The sequence below is a fragment of the Trichosurus vulpecula genome, chromosome 4 (assembly GCF_011100635.1).
Source record: "Trichosurus vulpecula isolate mTriVul1 chromosome 4, mTriVul1.pri, whole genome shotgun sequence".
Classification (NCBI taxonomy): domain Eukaryota; kingdom Metazoa; phylum Chordata; class Mammalia; order Diprotodontia; family Phalangeridae; genus Trichosurus; species Trichosurus vulpecula.
Window position 1 is genome coordinate 182873640 of NC_050576.1, and position 20839 is coordinate 182894478.

Consider the following 20839-nt stretch of genomic DNA (forward strand, 5'->3'; position numbering starts at 1 on the left):
AAGCTGATCTCCCTCCTGGCCCTGCCTGTCTCAGGTGGTGTGCTGGCAGGGAGCTGGGCGGAGCTGGCCTTATCTGGCCATGAAAGGCAGCAAGAATAAAAGAAATTAGAGCTTCCTGTCTGGAGATGACCCTCTAATTGACCCACTGTCAGTGGGATGGGCACTCTGGATTGTTTATTCCGCTGGTGGGAATGAGCTAGCTTTCTGTCACCCTGTCCCTCCCTTGTAACAAATTGTGTGTGTTCTGGCTAGAATTAAGTGCCCAATCTGTTGGGAAAACTGAGTTTTCCCTTTGTGTGGTGCTTACTGGGCCTAGGGGGAATTGAATGTGTGATGTTGGCTTCATGAACATAGTACTCTAGCTAACTGAATTAACCATTTCTGGAATAGGGGAAAAGGAAGCATTCTCTGTTAGTGCATGGAGAAGTCAAGCTTTTAGCTCTCAAGGATCTGCAGGTTGAAGTAAAAGACAACTGCTGTCATTGGCCATCCACAGCGACTTACCCGACTGACCTAGGTTCTGTGACATAAGGGGAAGGAGGGCAGCAACCCCAGAAGGAGAGGCTATCTCTATAGGGACATCTAGGGTGTGGTCTCCTGTGGGTGATGAGAAAGATACAAATTTAACTAAGACATGATCCTGGCCCTCCAGGAAGGCCAAGGAGCTTACAGAAGGTTGTCTGGTAAATAATCAGTGGACCAGGAATGATCTGTGAATTATCCCATGTTAGCTGTTGCTTCATCTGGGAAGGGAGAGTGACTGTGTGATTGTCTCAAAGTATGACTGTGACGAAGTGTTCATAACATTTTCCCTGTTTTCTGGATAGTCGGTCCCTGGAGAAACCAGTCTGGCCTGTTCCCCTAAGTCCTGCCCATCGCTCCTTGCTGCTATTGAATCCTTCTTGGGGGTGGAGCTCTCAGAAATAGCCTCCTAGAGCCCCACCTGAGGTGGTCAGATGGAATGGGATGGGTACCCCAGAGACCTATCCTTCTGATTTTGGGGGAGTGGTGGAGAGGAGGGGTTGAGCTAGTCTAGTCTTGGAGAGGTAGCTCTTTGCTATCCCTACCCAGTCACATACATACCTATGATATCATGCACCCCTCCCCTCCCAAACTCCTTTCACTGGAGTGGACAGTTCGGTGATGGTGAGTAGAGTACATGGGTGTCCACCCACCCAGCTCCAGGTACCTTGTAACTCCACCTTCCCCTTGAGACTGTGCGTCATTTCTCTGCCGCTCCCTCTGTGTGCTCACTCCTTTCTCTACCTGTTCAGACAACACTGGGACACTGAACAGATAGCTCCGTGCCCCTTCTGGGTAAGCTTCCTGAATCTTCAGCTTGATTCCTACAGCTGAGCCTGGTGGGTGAAGGAGGTGGCGGATAGCTGTGTCTGTGGCCTAGGGCAGCCTGTCTAGGCTGTTGGGAAGGTCCAGTTAAAAGCTCCTCTTAGCTTTCAGCAATAGAAGGAAATGCTAGCATTGGATTAGGAAAAGGGGGGTGGAAGAGAAGAATCAACAGTCTAGAAGAGACTGGTAGATGCAGCTGAAATGGGGAAAAGGTTTAGAAGAAAGTCGATGGTGATAGGAGCTAGAAAGAAGAGTAGGGAGTGGTGTAGGGGACCTTTTCTGGATCTGTCTCACCTTTCTGTTCTTTCTGTGTATCAGCAGCAACTGCCATGGAGGTGATCAACCTAGTTGAGCAGCCCATCAAGGTGACGGAGTGGCAGCAGACATACACCTATGACTCGGGCATCCACTCAGGGGCCAACACCTGTGTGCCGTCAGTCAGTGGCAAAGGTACTGTCGAGGAGGACGAGGCCTGTGGCCGCCAATACACACTCAAGAAAACCACTACCTACTCCCAGGGGGCTCCCCAGAACCAAGGTTAGTGCAGTCACATGACTCCCTGTGTTGGCACCACAGAAGGGGTCAGTCTGATGGGAGAGAAAAGACCCATGCCCATACAAAATGCCTAGGAGTAAACTGGGTACAATGCTAAGGGGCCATGGAGTGGTAAGAGTGGGGTGGTGGGAAGACTTGGTAGAAGAAAGGAGGGGAGATTGTACTGCTTTGACTGGGCAAAGAGGAGCCCTAGGGGTGTGCCAGGATTATTCCTGGTCCATTGATTATTTAGCAGCTAACCGTCTGTGAGCTCCCTGGCCTTCCTGGAGGGCCAGGATCTGGTCTTGGTTAAATATGTATCTCTCTCATCACCCAGCACAGTGTTTTACACATAGAAGGCTTTTGAGAAATGATCACTGTAGCTGTTTTCTCTGGATTGTGGATTATCTGTGTGTTTTGACTGTTAAAAGCTAGTAACAACTCTCAGTGTTCATGGATAGGCAAGGCTGCATATGTTTGTGTGAGCTGGTAATAATGAAGGTGAGGTCTGCGAAAGGCCTCTGAGGGCACTAAGGACCTTAGCAATCAGGGCATCTATCTGTGGGCAGCCAGCCCTAATGTTTGGCATTGTCAGGTATTGCTTTGGTAGCTGAAAGCCTGGAATCACTGCAGGCAGGTAGGGAGGGAGCAGAGACTGTCTCCTCCTTCCTGTCTAATTAGAGGGTGGGGCTGTTCCAACTCCCTCTGCCAAGGGGCATTTGGGCAATTGCCAGGGTGGGGCTGCTCTGGGAAGCCTCTGGATCTACCACTCCCAGACTAGGGGAGGGGCTTTTTGGGGGGTGGGGGTGGGAAGAGAGACCCATGTAGCCAAGTCCTATTCTATACCTGGGGGAACTGCCTTAGACCAGAGACTGGACATAGTCTTCTCAGTTTCCAGAATGGGGAGAAAGTGCCAACTCCATTGCCAAGGTAAGGCAGTGGAGTTCCAGTGTCCCATCTGTCTATCTGATGAATGGATCTCTGGGCTGAAAGGCAAGGCTCTTGATTTCCAGTCCTAGCTCTTTCCCTGACAGGATGGTGTTGGGGATCACTGACCTCTTGGTTTCCCTTGTCATTTCTACCCATCATACAGCTGGGTATACGATGGAATGTTGTCTTCCACTGTTCTCTCATGTCTAATCCTGTCTTATCTCTTGAATCTGTTCCCTCCTTCATACTTCACTGCCACCACCCTAGTACAGACCATTATTACCTCTTACCTGGCTGGTCTTCCCGCCTCTATATCTCCTATACCCTGTTGCCAGATTAATCTAATTTATGCATAGTAGTTCTGATTGCGTTACGCTCTCCTCAAAACTTTCTTGGGCCCTTATTCCTTACAGGAGCATCTTAAATCCTTAGCCTGACATTCAGGGCCTTCCACAATCTGGCTTTGGCCTTATTTCATTTACCCCCCTTTAGGTTTTCTATGTTCTAGCCAAGTTGTACTGCTCACTCATATGTCCCACAGTTTCCCACTGATGTTCCTTGCTCATGGGATTTCTTCTGCCTGGAATGCTCACATTTTCACGAGACAACGGGGTTAAATGACTTGCCCAGGGTCACACAGCTAATACGTGTCTGAGGCTGGATTTGAACTCAGGTCCTCCTAACTCCAGGGCCAGTGCTCTATCCACTGCTCCACCTAGCTGCCTCTACGTTTTCACTTTTTTAAATCCTACCCTGTTCAAATGCTAACCTCTTTATGAATCCTTGTCAGAAGTGATCTTTTTTTCCTCTGAACCTTTGCCCATATCCCTCTTAAAGCATTTATCAAGTTCCATTTTGAATTGAACTTAGCTTATTCCCCTTACTAGGCTGTCAGCATTTTGAGGGCAGGGACTCCTGTTTTATTGTCTCTTATTGCCACAGTACATTACACATAATGTGTACTTAATAAATCTTTGTGTAGTTTCATGGGGAAATTATAATCTTATATTTGCATAGGGCCTGTGCGGTAGGTAGATTAGTTGCTATTATATAAGGAAAGGAGTTAAGCGACTTGAGTATGATCTTTTGGCAAGTTATTCTCAGAGCAGGTACTAGAATCCGTATCTCCTGACAAACCAGCCTTCTGCCCTTTCCATTAAAACACACACCACAACAAGACAGGCAGGATGTCAAAGAAGGGGGCTGAGGGAGTCCTAGAGAAGTCTGGAGGTGGAGCCAGCGTGGTGGTTAGGTCCATTCCGCACACATGGAACCATTCTCCGCATACATGGCACCGCCTCTTTCAAACCTGCCTTTCCTTTGCTTCCAGGTGATCTAGAATGCCAGATGGCGATGACAAGGGCCCAGCGGGTGAGGGCAGCCATGTACCCTGAGACGACCGAGGACCGTTCTATCCTGTTGACAACCCAGATTGACGGACAGGCCACCAACGTGCAACGATTAGCCGAGCCCTCACAGCTGTTAAAGTCGGCCATTGTCCACCTCATCAACTACCAGGATGATGCTGAGCTGGCAACACGAGCCCTGCCTGAACTCACCAAGCTCCTCAATGATGAGGACCCGGTTAGTGGCAGGGGCTGAGGGGAAGTAGGAAAACTGGAATAGAAGGGATTTGCCAGTAGTGCTGAGGGGTGGGGGGGAATCCTAAGAAATTGGCATCAAGGCCGTTGGTTGTAGGATTATTATGGGAGGGCCCAGTCTCTCTGCTTCCAGGGTAGGGCAGCCCCTTAGTGGTCTTTCAGCACCAATGCTAAGCTTCTTCAATCTTCCCCTTCTACCCTTTATCCTGCAGGTGGTGGTGAGTAAGGCAGCCATGATCGTGAATCAGCTATCAAAGAAGGAGGCATCCCGGCGGGCGCTGATGGGCTCACCCCAGCTCGTGGCTGCTGTTGTGCGCACCATGCAGAACACCAGCGATCTGGATACTGCCCGCTGTACCACCAGCATCCTGCACAATCTCTCTCACCACCGTGAGGGGCTGCTTGCCATCTTCAAGTCAGGTGGCATCCCTGCTCTGGTCCGCATGCTCAGGTATCAGTCGAGCAGAAAGTATTTATTAAGTACCTATCTAGAGAGAAGCACAAGGCAGGATTCTTGGCCCCAAGAGGCTTACGGTCAAGTTAAAATGAGTCTTAGCATACTTGAAACAACGAGGGAGCAATAAATGATAGTAAAGGGAGTATAGTACAGAATGTTAGTCTATAGAATATAGTCTATAGAATAAGTCTATAGGGCAAAAATGGGGGAGAACCGTGAGGAGTTGGAGTGGTCTGGGAAGGCTTCATGGAGAATATGGGCCCTGATGATGGGTGCCAGGAATTCTCTGCCTTCTGGCCCACTGCTATAGCTTAAGCTTATCCTTACCCTAGCTTCTCCCAGCTGTGTCACCCCTAGCTGCCATCTTTCCTTTCCCAACTGGGAATTCCTTTGAATCTTATTTTCTGATGACACGGGGTATGAGGCTCTGGGTACATTGAAGGGGTTGCCTCTTTCATGCCTCCCCCACCCTCCATGGCTCTGTCTTCTCCTCACAGTTCTCCAGTGGAATCAGTCCTGTTCTATGCCATCACAACATTGCATAACCTGCTGCTGTATCAAGAGGGTGCCAAGATGGCTGTCCGCCTGGCTGATGGGCTTCAGAAAATGGTGCCCCTCCTCAACAAGAACAACCCCAAATTCCTGGCCATTACCACTGACTGCCTGCAGCTCCTTGCCTATGGCAACCAGGAGAGCAAGGTGAGGTCATCATTCAGGTGCCGTGAGTCTCCCCTCACTCCCGCTGCCAAAGGAACTTTCCTAAAGCATTCACCTTGACCATGTCCACCCCCTATCCAGCAAGTTCCATTGGTGTCCTCCCCCCCACCCAGGATCAAATGTGAAATCCTTCGCTCGGCATTTAAAGCCTTTACAACTTGTCCTCTTTCTACTTTCTCACTCTCTTCCCATGTTTTATTCTCCTCCACGTTCCTTACAACCCTAGCTACTTTGGCCTCCTTGCTGTTCCTATTTTCCAGCATGCTGCCTTTTCACTGGCTCTCCCCCAAGCCCAGAATGCTCTTCCTCCCTATCTCCTTCCTTTCCTGGCTTTCTTCAAGATCCCATCTTCTGTAGGAAGCCTTTATTGATCTGGTTCCTGCCCTTTGCTGTTCCTCTGAGATCTGAGATTACTTTTTATCTATTCTGTGTATGTTTGTATATAAAAAAAATGAGAGGTGCATAGATTTAGAGCCATCTCCACTCCCAATGTCCGTATGGACTATTTGTGCCCAAGCTGTGGTAGAGCCTTCTAAGCTCATATTGGTCTGATCAGCCACAGTGAGACACACTGTACCTTGACCCTGATGTAGTCATGTCATTTTGGTCCTCTTCCAGCATGAAGGACAACAACCAACCATGTTTTTGTGTGTACACAGTTGTTTGCTTGTCTCCCCAACCAAACTGAGAGCTTCTTGAGAATGGAAATTGTGTTTTTTGCCTTTCTCTGTATCCCCAGCACTTGGCACAACACCTGGCACATAGTAAGCACTTAATAAATGCTTGTTGACTATTAACTGACTGTCTGTCAAGAAGCCTTTTTGGCTGGCTGACCTCACTGCCCTGCTGAAGCCTCTGCCTCTGGCCTCTCCAGTTTTTAGTCACATAGATCCATGGTTCACACTAACATCCTCCCACCACCCTGCCTTTGCTCAGCCTCTTTCTCTCATTCTGCTCCCTCTCCAGCTCATCATCCTGACCAATGGGGGTCCCCAGGCCCTGGTGCAGATCATGCGTAACTATAGTTACGAGAAGCTGCTCTGGACCACAAGCCGCGTGCTCAAGGTGCTGTCTGTGTGCCCCAGTAACAAGCCTGCCATCGTGGAGGCTGGTGAGGCACCCATTTAGTGGAGACCTTTGGGTGGAACTTGGGTAGGTGGGGCTCTGCATGCGTCACTGCCTACGTCCATCCCTCATAATGCTACTTCTTCTCTAGGTGGTATGCAGGCCCTGGGCAAACACTTGACAAGCAACAGCCCTCGCCTTGTGCAAAACTGTCTGTGGACCCTGCGCAACCTCTCAGATGTAGCCACTAAGCAGGTAAGGGCCTGGGGATTCATCCCTCCTTAGCCCCTCATATCCTCCCATTCTTCTCCTAGGGTGGCCTTCTTCACCCCACCCTCCTCAACACCTACTCCCCAGCTTTCTGCCTAGGGATCCAATACCCCTTCCTTTATGTGGCATGATCATAGCAGCCAGGAATGCCAGATATTATGAAATCTTCTCCTGCCTGGAAGCTTGATGCCTGAAATTCCATCTTCAGAGCTTTATCCCTTTGATTTAAAGCTTTAATCCTTGGAAGGGATCATTTGCATATTAATGTGAAGGAAGGACCCAAGATTAGGTTTTGTTAGGAAAAATGGGTAGAATAGAGACTTTGAAGGTACTAGGGATTTGAGTTGAAAGAGGATGGTGGGAAATTAGGAAGAGATGGGATAGCTTACTTCAAAATATTGTTTAGTGCTAGCCCAAGTTTCCACATCTCCCCCCATAATGCCAATGTCTTACCTAGCCTGCTGCCCTTAAGGGCTAATTGCCCTAGCTACCCTAACACACTCTGTTCAGGTGACAGGGACAGTGTTGGAGTGGCAGACTAGTGGAGAAAAATATGCCAGACGCTGGTTCAGTCTGAAGGATTAGTTAAGGACTTCAGAGTCTTTTGTTGGGTGGTGGTGGGAGTGGGAGTGGGAGTGGTGGGGTAGGGCAAGGGAGAGGTGGTGGGACCCTGATAAATCAGCTCAGCTGACAGCATGGTGTAAGGTCAAGAACAGTGGAAAGTTGGGAGGAGAAAGGATTTCAGAGAGTACCTGGTTCAATCAATTGATAAGTAAGCATTTACTATGGGCTAGACACCATACTAAATACCGGACATACACAGAAGAGGCAGCAACAGCCCCTGTCCTCAAGGAGCTTGCATTCTCTTCTGTTCTCCAGGAGGGTCTGGACAGTGTCTTGAAGGTCCTGGTTAACCAGCTGAGTGTGGATGATGTGAATGTGCTGACCTGTGCCACGGGCACCCTTTCCAACCTGACTTGCAACAACAGCAAGAACAAGACACTGGTGACACAGAACAGCGGCGTGGAGGCGCTGATCCACGCCATCCTGCGTGCGGGTGACAAAGACGACATCACTGAGCCTGCTATCTGTGCACTGCGACATCTCACCAGCCGCCACCCAGAGGCTGAGATGGCCCAGAATTCTGTGCGCCTCAACTATGGCATCCCTGCCATCGTTAAGCTGCTCAACCAGCCCAATCAATGGCCTCTGGTTAAGGTATTGCCTGCTAGAGGGTCTGAGGGAAGTATAAGGAAGATTGGGGCACTACACAAGGGAAGTTGCAGAGCAGCCTGATTGGCAGAATTTCCTGGGTGCAATCTGGTCACAGCTGAAGCCAGTTAGAATAGAGTAAGTCTAACTTCTCAATGGCCAGAGTTAAGAGAGAGGATGACAAAGAGTAACCCCTTTCCTGAAGACTTCTTTGTGCAGCAAGTATTTATTGAGCACTTTCTAGATGCAAGGCACTGTATTCAGCCCTATGGGGATATAAAGTTAAAGAAGGTAGAACTTTTAGCCCAGGACTATCCATTTTCACATCATGAACTGCCTAATGCCTACAAGTGGATGTCTCATAAGCATCTCAAACTCACTATGTTCTAAGCAGAACTCATCATCTTTCTCCCCAAACAGTCCCCTTTTCCTAACTTCTCTATTTCCAATGAGGGCACCACCATCTTTTCCGTGCCTAGCTTCCCAGGAGTCACCTTTCATTCTTCCTTCCCCAAACCATTCACCCCCAATCAGTTGCTAAGTCTTGTCATTTCTCCATGTGTCATGAATCTTTCACCTTCTGTCCACTCATACAGCCACCACCCCAGTTCAGGACCTCATTTCTTTTTGCCTGGATGACTGTCGATGTTTCCTAACTGGTCTCCCTGTATCCAATACCTCCCCTCTCCAGTCCATTACTTACATGGTTCCTGAAGTAATAAAGTGTGGGCCTGACACTGTTACTTCTGTGATCAAGAACTTCTAGAGGCACCTTTTGCCTCTAGGATAAGAATATAATCTTCTCTATTTGGTTTTGAATACCCTTCCCAGTCTGACTCCCAATCTTTCCTTCTAGGCTTCTTGCTCATCACCCTCCTTCATGCATTCTGCCTTTCAGCCAAACTGGCCATTAAGATCTTTGAGGGCAGGGACTGTTTTATTTTGTCTTGCATCTTCCTGTGCCTAGCACAGTGACCTGCATGGAGTAGGCTTTCAATAAATATTTATTGAATTGAATGGCAGAGGGGATAAGACAAATACATAAATATAATCACAATACAATATGGTGAGATGTACAAGAAGCCCAAAGTGCCGTGAGGTACACGCCTTAGCATGAGAAGGATGTCTTTAATTGACATGGGGCAGCAGAGGCCAGAATGAGAGGTCTAGAGGGCCAGGATGCTGGGGGGTGGGGTGGGATTGGGGGTGATGGTGGCAGGACCTTTCAAAGTAGCTCAGTTGGAAGCATGGTGTAAGAGCAAAACACCGATCCATGCATATGTACGTCCTTGTCTTTTTACCCACATGGCCACTTCCCTGGTTCAGGCCCTCATCACCTCTTACCTGGATTTATGGAATAGCTTCCTATTGGTTTCCCAGAATTCAGTCTCCTCTAATCCATTCTCCACACAGCTGCCAAAATTATATTCCTAAAACAATAGGTTGCTTATATCAGTCCCTTGCTCTCAAAGCTCTGGGGGTCCACTTGTGCCTCTGAGGACCAAATACAAAACTTCCGTTTGGCATTTAAAGCCTTTCACAGTCTGCCTCCTGTTTATCTTTCCTGGCTATTTCTACGTTATTATGCACCATCTACTCTGTTCTTGCCAAATGGGAATGCTCTCCCTCCTCACTTCCACCTCTAGGAGCCCCTCGTTCCCTTTGAGGCTCAAATCAAGTGCTTCCTCCTACAAGAAGCCTTCCTTGATTCCCTAAGTCAACATTCTCCCCTCCTCCCCCTACAGCTTCCACTCTTTATTTTGTACATACTTTGTGTTTACTGCTCTTTGTACCAGTTGTTGCCTACCAATAGAGTGTAAGCTCCTTGAGGGCAAGGGATGTTTTATTTTTATCTTTGTACCCCTAATGCCTAGCACACAGTAAGTACAGCACACATTTTTAAAAAATTATTTTATTTTCCCCCCAATTACATCTAAATAGTTTTTAATGTTTGTGTTTTTTTTGAAGTTTGAGTTTCAAATTCTAGGCTTCCCTCCCTCCCCTCCCCCTTCCCTGAGACAGTAAGCAATCTGGTAGAGGATATACAGCTACATACATTCCTGTTGAAGTGAATTGAATTCCAAGCATGCCCAGGTCTCCTCCATTCTTGAAAATCCATCAGTTGACTCTTTCATCCCTTTGAACCCTCATACTGTGTATCCTTTCCCTCTCACAGCCAGACTCTTAGAAAAGGTCTTCTGTACTGCTCGACTCCAGTGCCTCACCTCGAACTCACTTCTCAATCTCTTGCAATCCCATGGGCTTCAACCCCAAGACTTAGCTGAGACTTCTTTCTCCAAAGTTACCCATGATCCTTTAACTGCTAAATACACTGCAGTGTTCTCAGTCCATACTTTACTTGACCTGTCTACAATTTTTGATGCTATCAATCATCCCCTGCCCTGTTCTCCTTTGCTTGCCCCCTTAAAGCTCCTGTCTCGGTTGTCCCCTTCCTGTTCTGACTGGCCCTTTCCAGTTTCTTTTGCTGTATCATCATCTTACTCCTGCCCATGAATGTGGAAATACCTCTGAGCCTCTTCCTGGGCCCCCCTCTTTACTTTCTGCACTTTTCCCCTTGTTGATCTCAGCTGCTCCTATGGATTTATCTGATGACTCATATGTCTATACATCCAGCCCTAATCTCTCTTGAATTCCAGTTCTGCTTTTCTTCTTCCTGCTGGACATTTCCACTCGGCTGTTTGTAGGCATAGGGATCTCGGATTCAACATGTCTGAAAAAAAACCCTGTTACATTTTCCCCCAGTCCTCCCCCACCCCATGTTTTTTTGTTGAAGTTAGCATCATTCTTCCAGTCATCCAGGTTCACAACCTCGAGGTCATCCTTGACTCTCACTCTTCTTTGTTTCCCTTATCCTCCCCCCTGCCCCCGTCATATCATCAATCAGCTGCCAAGTCCTGTCAGTCTGCCCCCGCAACATCTCTTGTAGTCCTTGGTTCTCTCTATCCATACAGCCTCCACCTTAGTTCAGGCCTTTATCACATCTCAGCTGGGCTATTGCAGTAGCCTCCTCATTGGTCTCCTTGCCTCCATTCTCCCCTCTTTCACACGTCTGCTAAACTGATATCCCTAAAACATAGGTCCGACCCCCTATCTCTTACTCCAAAATCCTAGGATCAAATACAAACTCTTCAGCCTGGCATTTAAAGCCCAGATTACCACCTTCCTTTCCAGTGTGATTTCATATCATTCTCCTTCCTATACCTCTCCATTCTTTTCAGACTGGCTGGTTCGCTGTTCTTCATAGCCACATTTGGGTCTCCATGTGATATACTTCCTTCTCACCTCCCTGTCTTCAAATTGTTATCATCTTTCAAAGCATACCTGGGGTGCTACGACCTACATAAGACCTTACCTGCCAGTTTTTAGCATTCTCTCTCTCTCAAAATTACTTTGTATGTGCTTGTCTTTACTTATTTGGGTACATGTTGTATCCTATAGAAGAATGAAAATGCCTTAAAGGGTAGAGACTTTTATTTTTGTTTATTTTTTTTATTCCTAGCACCATGCAAGGGCACATGGTATGTATTTAATGTTTGTTGAGTTGAATTGACCCTTAAGAGGAGAGAAGGAAATCTGCTGATGAGGGTGTCTGATTCGCTGCAAATCTTTGATCACGCTCCTGTGTTAAAGTTAAGGGATACCATGGTGTTGGGAAGCTGACCAATTCTTTGGGTGTTCAGAAAGTGCTCGTGTTCACTGTCTTTCCCCTTTCCTCTTCTTTATCAGGCAACTATTGGACTAATCAGGAACCTGGCCTTGTGTCCTGCCAACCATGCTCCCCTGCAGGAGGCAGCGGTCATTCCCCGCCTTGTCCAGCTGTTAGTCAAGGCCCATCAGGATGCCCAGCGCCATGTGGCTGCGGGCACACAGCAGCCCTACACGGTGTGTGTACTTGGATGGTATCCCCACTTCCCTCTGTCCCCAAGCTCTGCTACGTGGAGGGGAACAAACACCTAGGACAGAGGAGGGATTTGGTGCCGCCCCATCCTCAGGGAGGTGTGCTGGCTCCTTGGTTTGTCTGTGGCCTACGGGTATGTGAATGTAGTGCCTGTTCTCTGCCGGAACTCTGGGGATTGCTCTGTCGTCTCCCTCTCCTAATGCCAGTTCATGTTTGCAGGATGGCGTAAAGATGGAGGAAATTGTAGAAGGCTGCACTGGTGCCCTGCACATCCTGGCCAGGGATCCCATGAACCGCATGGAGATCTTCCGGCTGAATACCATCCCTCTGTTTGTACAGGTGAGTGCAGGGTGGGCGTGCAGCAGAATGGGCACAGACGAGCTATCTTTTTCTGCTTTTTATCCAACTGAAGAGAAAGTCTTATGTTGTGGTGATGGGAAATATGGAGAACAGGAGTCTAGTTTCCTTAGTGTCTGACCTCCGAAGCTCCCTGCCAAGGCACTTTTCTTAACTGGCTGCTCCATTTCTAGAGCCACAGGCCCCTCTGCACTCAGCCAGAGATGTCTGTGCCTTGGGATTCTTACTTCTTAAGAAATGCTCCCTGCTAGTGTGGCTTTGACTGTGAAAACAGAAAGAAAGGTGATAATGTTGAGGAGCCCTTTGGAAAGCAGGATGGCAGAGGGGTGGGGGTGGGGCAGGGCCCGCAGCCCTTTGCCCATGTCACATTCTGGCCTCCGTCCTTATCTTCCCCAGCTCCTGTACTCATCAGTAGAGAACATTCAGCGGGTGGCAGCTGGAGTACTGTGTGAGCTGGCCCAGGACAAAGAGGCTGCCGACTCCATCGATGCCGAGGGGGCCTCAGCCCCGCTCATGGAGCTCTTACACTGCCGAAATGAGGGCACCGGTGAGGGAGGGGCTGCGGGAGCAGGGAGGAGGGCTTGAAACCCTGCAGAGCTCCCAGGCCACGATGGCAAGGAGGCTCGCTTTGTCCTAACTGGGCCTTCTCCCCCTCTCTTCTAACGCCCTGCGGTCCCGCCTCCTTACCACCAGCAACCTACGCCGCTGCTGTTCTGTTCCGGATCTCTGAGGACAAGAACCCAGATTATCGCAAACGTGTTTCTGTGGAGCTCACAAATTCACTCTTCAAACATGACCCAGCTGCCTGGGAGGCCGTGAGTATCATGGGCCCAGGCAGTCCCTTCTCTCTTCTCTAGTATCATCAACCCACCCAGTTCCCTTCCATTTTTCTCCCTCCCTTGTCTTTGTAGTGGGGGCCCCCAGAGCACAAGTAGAGTTACTGTGCAACCCTGAGGCGCAAACTTGGAAAGTGAATTAGTGGTGGGAAGAGGATCATGAACTTATGGCTGCATTTCCCTGCTTTCCTCCAAGGAGACCTCACCCATCTTACCTGTCTAGTATTTCTAGAGGCAGCTGTGTCTGCCATTAGTCTGTCTTCTCCTTCCCTCTGCCAACCCCACACCTTAGGTTTCCTTCTTTCTCTTTCTCTAGGCTCAGAGCATGATCCCCATTAATGAACCTTACCAAGAGGGTGAGTATGTGGCAGAGAACAGCAGAAGAATGTTTCCATGTATGTGTGTCCTGTATGTTTGTGTCCTATCTCCAAAGCTAGCTGATAAATAACTATAAAAATCCCTGGGGCCTCTGATATCTCAAGTAGTAACTGTGAGCACTGAAGAATGTGGGCAGGGGATATGGGGAAGAAGGGGATGGAGCAGGATGGCAGGAGCTGCCTGGGCCCATTCCCTTTTCTGGTGACCTTGGAGGTTCCTAAACTGAGCCCTTCTCTCCTCAGACCTGGATGCCACATACCGTTCCATGTACCCAAATGATGGACCCCTGGACCCTATGGAGATGCACATGGACATGGATGGGGACTACCCCATCGACACCTACAGCGATGGTCTCCGGCCCCCATACCCTACTGCTGACCATATGCTAGCCTAACCCAGCCCCTCACTCAAGGTATGGCCCCCAAGACTTTTTATTCTAGCTTTCCATGCTGGCTTAGCCTAGTACACTTCTCTCCATTCTGGGGCTCCCTTCATCTCTTCTGTGGAGGTTGTTCCTTTTTCTTATTGCAATAGCAGCATGGGGTTGGTGGGAGAGTTTCTGTGCAGAGATCTCAAAAGAAAGTTATGCTCCGAGGTCCTTTTATTTCTATGATTTATAAAAAACAAACCACTTTCAAAGAATTCATGGAGCATCTGTTATGTGCACATCACCATTCTAATCACCATGGGAAAGACAAAGAGCATTCTGTTTCCCACTGTTGGAATGTCTTTCCTGAGAGCTAATCTTTCTTATCTCTACCTTAATGGAGCTGGCAGAAAGAGAAGCAATTCTCCCAGGGTAGAGCACCTGCCCAGGACTTTGGGAGGGGGGAAGATGGGGGAGGGGAGAAGAGGGTGATGTAGGGCTAATATTGGAAATCTCGTGGAGAAGGAGAGAGTCTGGTTAGTGACTGTTTCATCTTTTCTTTTCCCCCAGGTATCATTCTTGATCCCTAAGTGGCTAACTCCAGGTGAGGGACTGAGACAGAAAGTGCCTGAGCAGAGGACCAAGCTGGGTGGCTGGGACTTCACTCGCCCACGCCCGTGAGAGGTTCTCCTCTTTAGGGTTTTTATTAATTTTGAACTCTCTTTCTGTGTGTGTGTGTGTGTATGTGTGTGTGCGTGCGTGTGTATGTGCTGTGGGGCGTAGGGCCTGACACCCAGCCCTGTGCCATGGGGGTTTTATCTCCCTCCCCTGGCTCCTGAAGCTTTAATATATATACATATATATATATATGCCACCTCTCCATTACTCCACCTCAATGACCTGCCCCTGGTTTGATCACTCAGGCACCTTTCCCCCTTTCCAAACTCTCAGTGCAGGTAGTCTGGAGCCTGGGGAAGCTTTGGTTTGTGCTGATTTCTGAATTTGCTTTTTCCAGTCCCCTCCTGATCCCCAGCCCAGAGTTTAGGACTCAAACTTCAGAAACTCAAAGTTTCTCTATTCCAAAGGACTTTGAAAAATAAAGGGACAGACCATATGAAATGGGCCCAGAGAGAGAAAGAAAGTCATCTCAATCTGGGAGACTTTCTGCTTCTCTCTGCCGGATGCTGAATTGGCTTTTTACCTGATAAGGAGAGTTCAGTGCATAGCCCTTTCTCTCCTCCCACCTCCCCATGTAACCATTCTGACCCTGGAGAAGCAACTCATACTCTTGACTGACCCTCTCTGGTGTGTGGTGTGGGTTTCTTCCCTCTTCCTGTTTCATTCTCCCCACTGCCCGGCTTGGGAGTGGTAGGGGAAGCTGAGGGGAGCAAGAACTGAGAGTTTGATTATAATCTCTGTAAGTTTTTGGTTATTGGTTTTTTTTGTATAGACCAAAGCAAAGAATAAAAATAAAAAATGTACCAAGGGTCTGAAAAGCAGCTGCTTTGGAGAGCTGGGATTGGGGGTAGGGGTGGGGAGGGAAACAAGGGAAGGTCAGGATTCTATAACTCCCTCATTACCTCCAAACCTAGCTTATATGGAGGTATAGGGATGGGAGATCACAACCACAAATGAAAAAAAAATCCTAGAAACTTTATTTTGTCCTTCAATTAATGAATTCCTTGTATTGAATGATCCTTGGGTAGAAGACTTAGGGTTCATGGGTTCTCCAGAGGATGGAGGAAAAATTTTCTGTTCTCTGAAGGTCCTTTCCCTTGGTAAGCTGAGCTCTCAGTTAATGGAGGAGACAGGACATATGCAGTGTTGTAAGAATATTTACATAGTAATATACAGACAAGGAATGGAGTAGAGAAGAAGAAATAACCAGTAGGTAAATTCAATAAGAGCCTATTGTGTTTAGATCAGACACAATCCCTGCTGTCATGCATGTTCTAGTAATTTTGGGGATACCTCTTCCACTGAAACTGATCTGAAGACCTTGGTAACTGGTCTTTGAGAATTGTGGCTAAAAAACCTACCACCTTGCTGCCGTATTATCTCTTCAAACTTAGCTAGGGTGGTCCTCAAATGAGAAGATACAGTTATCACCAAGGCTGAACCTGGAGCCTTTCCTGCCAGAGCTTACGCCCATTCAAGAATTCAGAGTCTTCTAAATACCACAAAGAAGATTGGACTAGGGCTTTAATGTAGGCTAATAACAACACACTGTTATATGAGGGCATTAGTCTTAAGTGTGGGCTCTGAAGGGGAAGATGGTCTTCAACTTTGCGGGGTATTCAGGTCAGAAGACTTCATGGAAGGCTTGACATTTGAATTATGATTTGAGGGATGCATAATGAGTAAAATTCAATTGGCAAAGAGGAAACGGAGGGCCTAGGGAACAGTGTGAGCCAAGCCACATGTGAGTGCAGCCCAAGGTCAGAGAGGAGAGGAATGTGCAGTTTGGATGACCCAGTGCATGATGGGGAGCAATATGAGATAAGCCTGGAAAGGCTGGGGTGGTGCCACATTGTGGAGGCGGAGGTGGAAAAGGGCCATGGAAGATTTTGGGACAGGAGTAACAAGACCAGATTTGTGCATAACAGAAAGATGATTCTGGTGGTGAAATGATGGATGGATTGGAGGTGGGAGAAATGAGGAAAACCTGTTAGGGGAGGGTGTTGCAGTGGTGTAGGTAGTGGCCAGGGCCTGTATTAGAGTGACAACAGTGGAATTAAAGCAGAGGGAATGGTCTCAAGAGCTAGAGGTAGAGCCAACAGAATTTGGTAACTGCTTGTGAGGGAAAAGAGTCAAATTTCTTTAAATTAAAGGTGTGACTAACATAACCATGGCTGATGGTACAGACGGACTAAAATAGTGAGGTCAGGAGGAACAAGTTTGAGGGGGAAAGATAAGGATTTTCAGGTTGCAGTGGGACATCCAGATAGAGGTGTCCTTCAGGCAGTTGGAGATCAGGACCTGGAATTTCAAAGAGAAGTCAGGATTGCAGGTGTGGGAGATTGCACAGAGGTATTAACTGAAGCCATGGCAGCAAATGAAATTATTGAAAAACTTAATATTGGGGGGAAAACATTTTTTAGTTTGTTTTTTTTAATTAATTAATTTTTAGTTTTCAACAATTCCCTCCCTCCCTTCCCCCCTCTCCAAGATGGCATGCAATATGATATAGGCTATACATGTACAATCATATTAAACATTTCCACATTAATCATGTGGTAGAAGAATCAGAAAAAAGGCGGGGGGGGGGAACCATGAGAAAGAAAAAAAAGAAAATAGTATGGAAAACAGTTTTTGTTTTTGAAAACAAAGATGTTTTGAGGTTTGTTTTTCAGTTGAGTCCAACCCTTCATGACCCCATTTGGTGTTTTCTTGGCAAAGATACTGGAGCGCTTTGCCATTTCCTTCACCAGCTCATTTTACAGATGGGGAAACTGAGGCAAACAGGGTTAAGTGACTTGCCTGGGGGAGTCACACAGGACTCCAGGCCCAGCCTTTATCCACTGCACCACCATTTGTCCATGGGAATGTTTATAGGTAGATGGGAAAGAGGCAGTGAGTTAAGTCAGAGATTGAAGAGAGGTGAAAGAGAAAGGACAACTAACTATTGCCATGGGTTTCTGGAGGAGGCAGGAAGGGATGGGATCAATACCTTTAGTGAAGTGACCAGAAGGAAGGCAAGAGTGGATGATGAAGCTTAGGAGTTTTGAAGTTGGATAGCTTCCATTTTCTCAATGGAAGTGGGTTAGATCATCTTGCTCTAAGTATGGAAGTCAGGATGTAATTAGGGGTAAGAGGGTGTTTGGAATAGTCTTTTGGGGAAATGAGATAGAGATTATTGAGTAGCTGCAAGAAGAGCTTGGCTGAGATTTTGTATCGTGAATTTGGAGTGGGTGGAGTTGTTGATCTTAAAAACTTCTCAGAATCCCAGGAGTGAAGGAATGGTGGTAAGGGGGTATATAGGGCTGAAGATTCATTATTGGAAATGGGAGAATGTTGATGAGACAAGACATTCTTGGGTAATAGCTCCTAAAAGGTTAAGGTACCACAGCATCTGTAAAGTGAAGGCATTACAATAGATGGTCTCAGGGGTCCTTTCTAGTTCTAAATTCTATGATCTTATGTAGGGAAGCCAGCTACGTAGATAGGCAAAGGAAGTGAGGAAAAATGAATGGGGAGAATAGATTTGGCTCAAGGAGCTGGTGATGAGGGCAAAGAGTAGATTTTAATGTGAAGGAGAATTGTAGGGATAGACAGTTGTGGTTGCAAAGAGGAATTTCAAAATTCTAGATCTTGGAGGTGGTGCAATAAGACCTAGTTTCTATCCTCAAAGAACTTAGAATCTGGTAGACAGGACTATATGAGAACACAAATACCATAGTATATTAACAGTTGAGTCCCATAGGGCAAGTACAAAGTAATTTGGGAGTCCTGTCTGGGATAATCAGGCAAAACTTCATAGAGATGAAATTTAAACTTGGCCTTGAAGAATAAATGGAATTCCAATAGGCAAAGGCGGAGGGTGGGAAGGGCATTCTAGGTGGTGGAAACCTGAGCAAAGGTAAGAATTCAGGAAAGTACAAAGTGCTTGGTAAACTGTTCAGTAATTCGGGTTGGGAGGACCACAATGTATGTGTGTGTGTGTGTGTGTGTGTGTATACACATATATATCTTTAGTGGGAGATACAAACAGAAAGGTAGATTGGGACTAGGTCAATGAAGGCCTTGAATACCAAGGCTGATGTGAGGAGGGGACAGATGGGAGAAAGAGTGGCATAGGTAATAACTGACAAAAATGAAGGGTACAAGAAAAGGAGCAAAAGGTTTTGAGCCTGAGTAGCTCTGGGAATTGAATTTGGTAACTAGGAGGTCATTGGTGACCTTTGAAAGAGTAATTTCAATAGAGAATGTGTTTATTGTTGGAGTGAATGAGTCATAGGAAAGAAAGATTGTCAGGAAATCAGATTGTAAGTGGGTGATGAATCAGAGCCATTGAGTATAAAGCCCTCTTTTGAGAAGGTGAAAGAACGGAGAGAAAAGATAGTATTGGCAGGATGGAGGGAAGGTTTTTGTTTTGGGGAGTAATGGATAGAAAGTCTGCCTTGAAATCAGGAAAACCTGGGTTCAAGGCCTGCCTCTTACAAAATACAGATTGTGTGACCTTAGGCAAATCACTTAATCTCTCAGTGTTCTAGGCCACTCTCTAAGATTATAAATTGTTGATAATGTGTCATCTTACATCAGTAGAGGGAATTTGCTCATGGCCTGGGTGGGGGAAGTTCTCTACCAATGAAATCACAGGTTTAGTTCACATCCCTATCCCCAATGTAGGGGACACTTGGGCACATCTATAGGCAGACGGGAAGGGGCGAGGAGAAAAGGAAAGATTAAAGGTTCAGTGAAGACAAAGGATAATTAAATGGGACTAGATCCTGGAGGACTCAGGAAAGGTTGGACTCCACTGCACACATAAAAGGGTTTTTGCCTTGAAGAGGTTGAAGGGACACTTCATCTTAGGTGGGAGGGAAGGAGAAAATAAGTGAAAAAACAGAAATTTTAGGGTGGAGAAGAGAGAAATTGAAGGCACTCTAGTGGCACAGCGCCTGGCACATAGTAGGTGCTTGATAAATGTTCTCCTCTTCCCTTTCCCATCTCTCCACGGAGTAGCAGAAGCTGAGGTCATCTCCCTGGAGCAAAGAGGGTTGGGCTGGCCTTCAGAGTTTAAAAGGGTGCGTGCACAATATTTTGGCTAGTTAAAAAGTCAACAAGAATTTTTTTTTAAAGCTTCACTTGCAGCAGAGAGGGTCAAGCTAGTGTTAGATAGTATGGATCTGTAGTAGACGAAGTAAGCACAGGCTCTCAACTTTCGCAACTCTCGGTAGCCGAAGAGGAGAAGCGGAGAGGAGGATAGTGGGGGGAATACTCAGGCTTGGGAATTAGCAAAGGATAAAGATGGAAGGTTAAGATGGGAAGGATTTCTAGTACAAGCATGATGAAATGGCTGATTGCGTGGTATGGTTTGGGTACAGAGCCACCTGAAGCTTTGTTGTTGTTGTTCAGTCCTTTTCAGTCGTGTCCAATTCTTCCATGACCCCAATTGGGATTTTCTTGGCAAAGATACCGGAGTGCTTTGCCATTTCCTTCTCCAGCTCATTTGACAGATGAGGAAACTGAGGCAAACAGGGTGAAGTGACTTGCCCAGGATCATACAGTTAGGCCACATTTGAACTCAGGTCTTCCTGACCCTAGGCCTGGTGCTCTGTCCACTGAGTCACCTAGCTGTACAAGGGGCCTAAAGAATAGGGAAGAGTTGAGGGATTTGGAGGTCACAATGAGGGTGAAGAACAGATTCAGTAAGGGTGAGAGTGAGGTGAGAGAGATGGAAGTTATAAAGGTTTTAAGTCAGAGAATGAGATTTCAGAAGGTAGAGCTGATCCTTGGGAGGCCAAGGTCCAGAATGTGGCTGTGCTTGGGGGTGGATGAAAGCTGAGGAAAAGGAGCTGTTTGAGATGATAGAATTGAAGTGTTGGAAGGGACCTTTGTAGTCATCTGGCCTAACCCATACAAGGAAGCAAGAATCTTCTCTGCAAGTGGTCATCTAGCCTCTGCCTGAAGATGTCCAGTGGTTGGAAGTTCACTGCTTCTTCAGGGAGCCCTTCTCTCCTTTGGACAGCTTGAATTGTTTAGTCAGTTAAATTCAGCAAACATCCATTAAATCATATATGAGGCATTTACTAGGTGTTCTGGAGAACAAAAAGATACGACACACACCCTGTCCTCAAGAAACTTACAGACAGATGGGGGAAGGGATGCACACACACATACACACAC

At 47.2% G+C, this 20839-nt stretch overlaps 1 protein-coding gene across 7 annotated transcripts in view; it reads left to right on the top strand.

Moving 5' to 3' along the window:
* LOC118847838 (junction plakoglobin) overlaps positions 1-15477 on the top strand; it is a 29872-nt gene extending 14395 nt beyond the window's left edge. For 3 of the 7 annotated variants that reach the window (XM_036756489.1, XM_036756485.1, XM_036756483.1), the window contains exons 2-15: positions 1666-1884; positions 4142-4395; positions 4625-4863; positions 5367-5568; positions 6553-6697; positions 6803-6906; positions 7801-8139; positions 11881-12036; positions 12272-12391; positions 12806-12956; positions 13103-13224; positions 13562-13601; positions 13866-14035; positions 14561-15477. In XM_036756489.1, the coding sequence (XP_036612384.1) occupies positions 1677-1884; positions 4142-4395; positions 4625-4863; positions 5367-5568; positions 6553-6697; positions 6803-6906; positions 7801-8139; positions 11881-12036; positions 12272-12391; positions 12806-12956; positions 13103-13224; positions 13562-13601; positions 13866-14017 (2232 nt within the window). In that variant the 5' untranslated portion in view covers positions 1666-1676 and the 3' untranslated portion in view covers positions 14018-14035; positions 14561-15477. The remainder of the gene's footprint in view (positions 1-1665; positions 1885-4141; positions 4396-4624; positions 4864-5366; positions 5569-6552; positions 6698-6802; positions 6907-7800; positions 8140-11880; positions 12037-12271; positions 12392-12805; positions 12957-13102; positions 13225-13561; positions 13602-13865; positions 14036-14560) is intronic. The other 4 variants (XM_036756482.1, XM_036756484.1, XM_036756487.1 and 1 more) reach the window with 3 other exon arrangements.
* The last annotated feature ends 5362 nt before the right edge of the window (positions 15478-20839 follow it).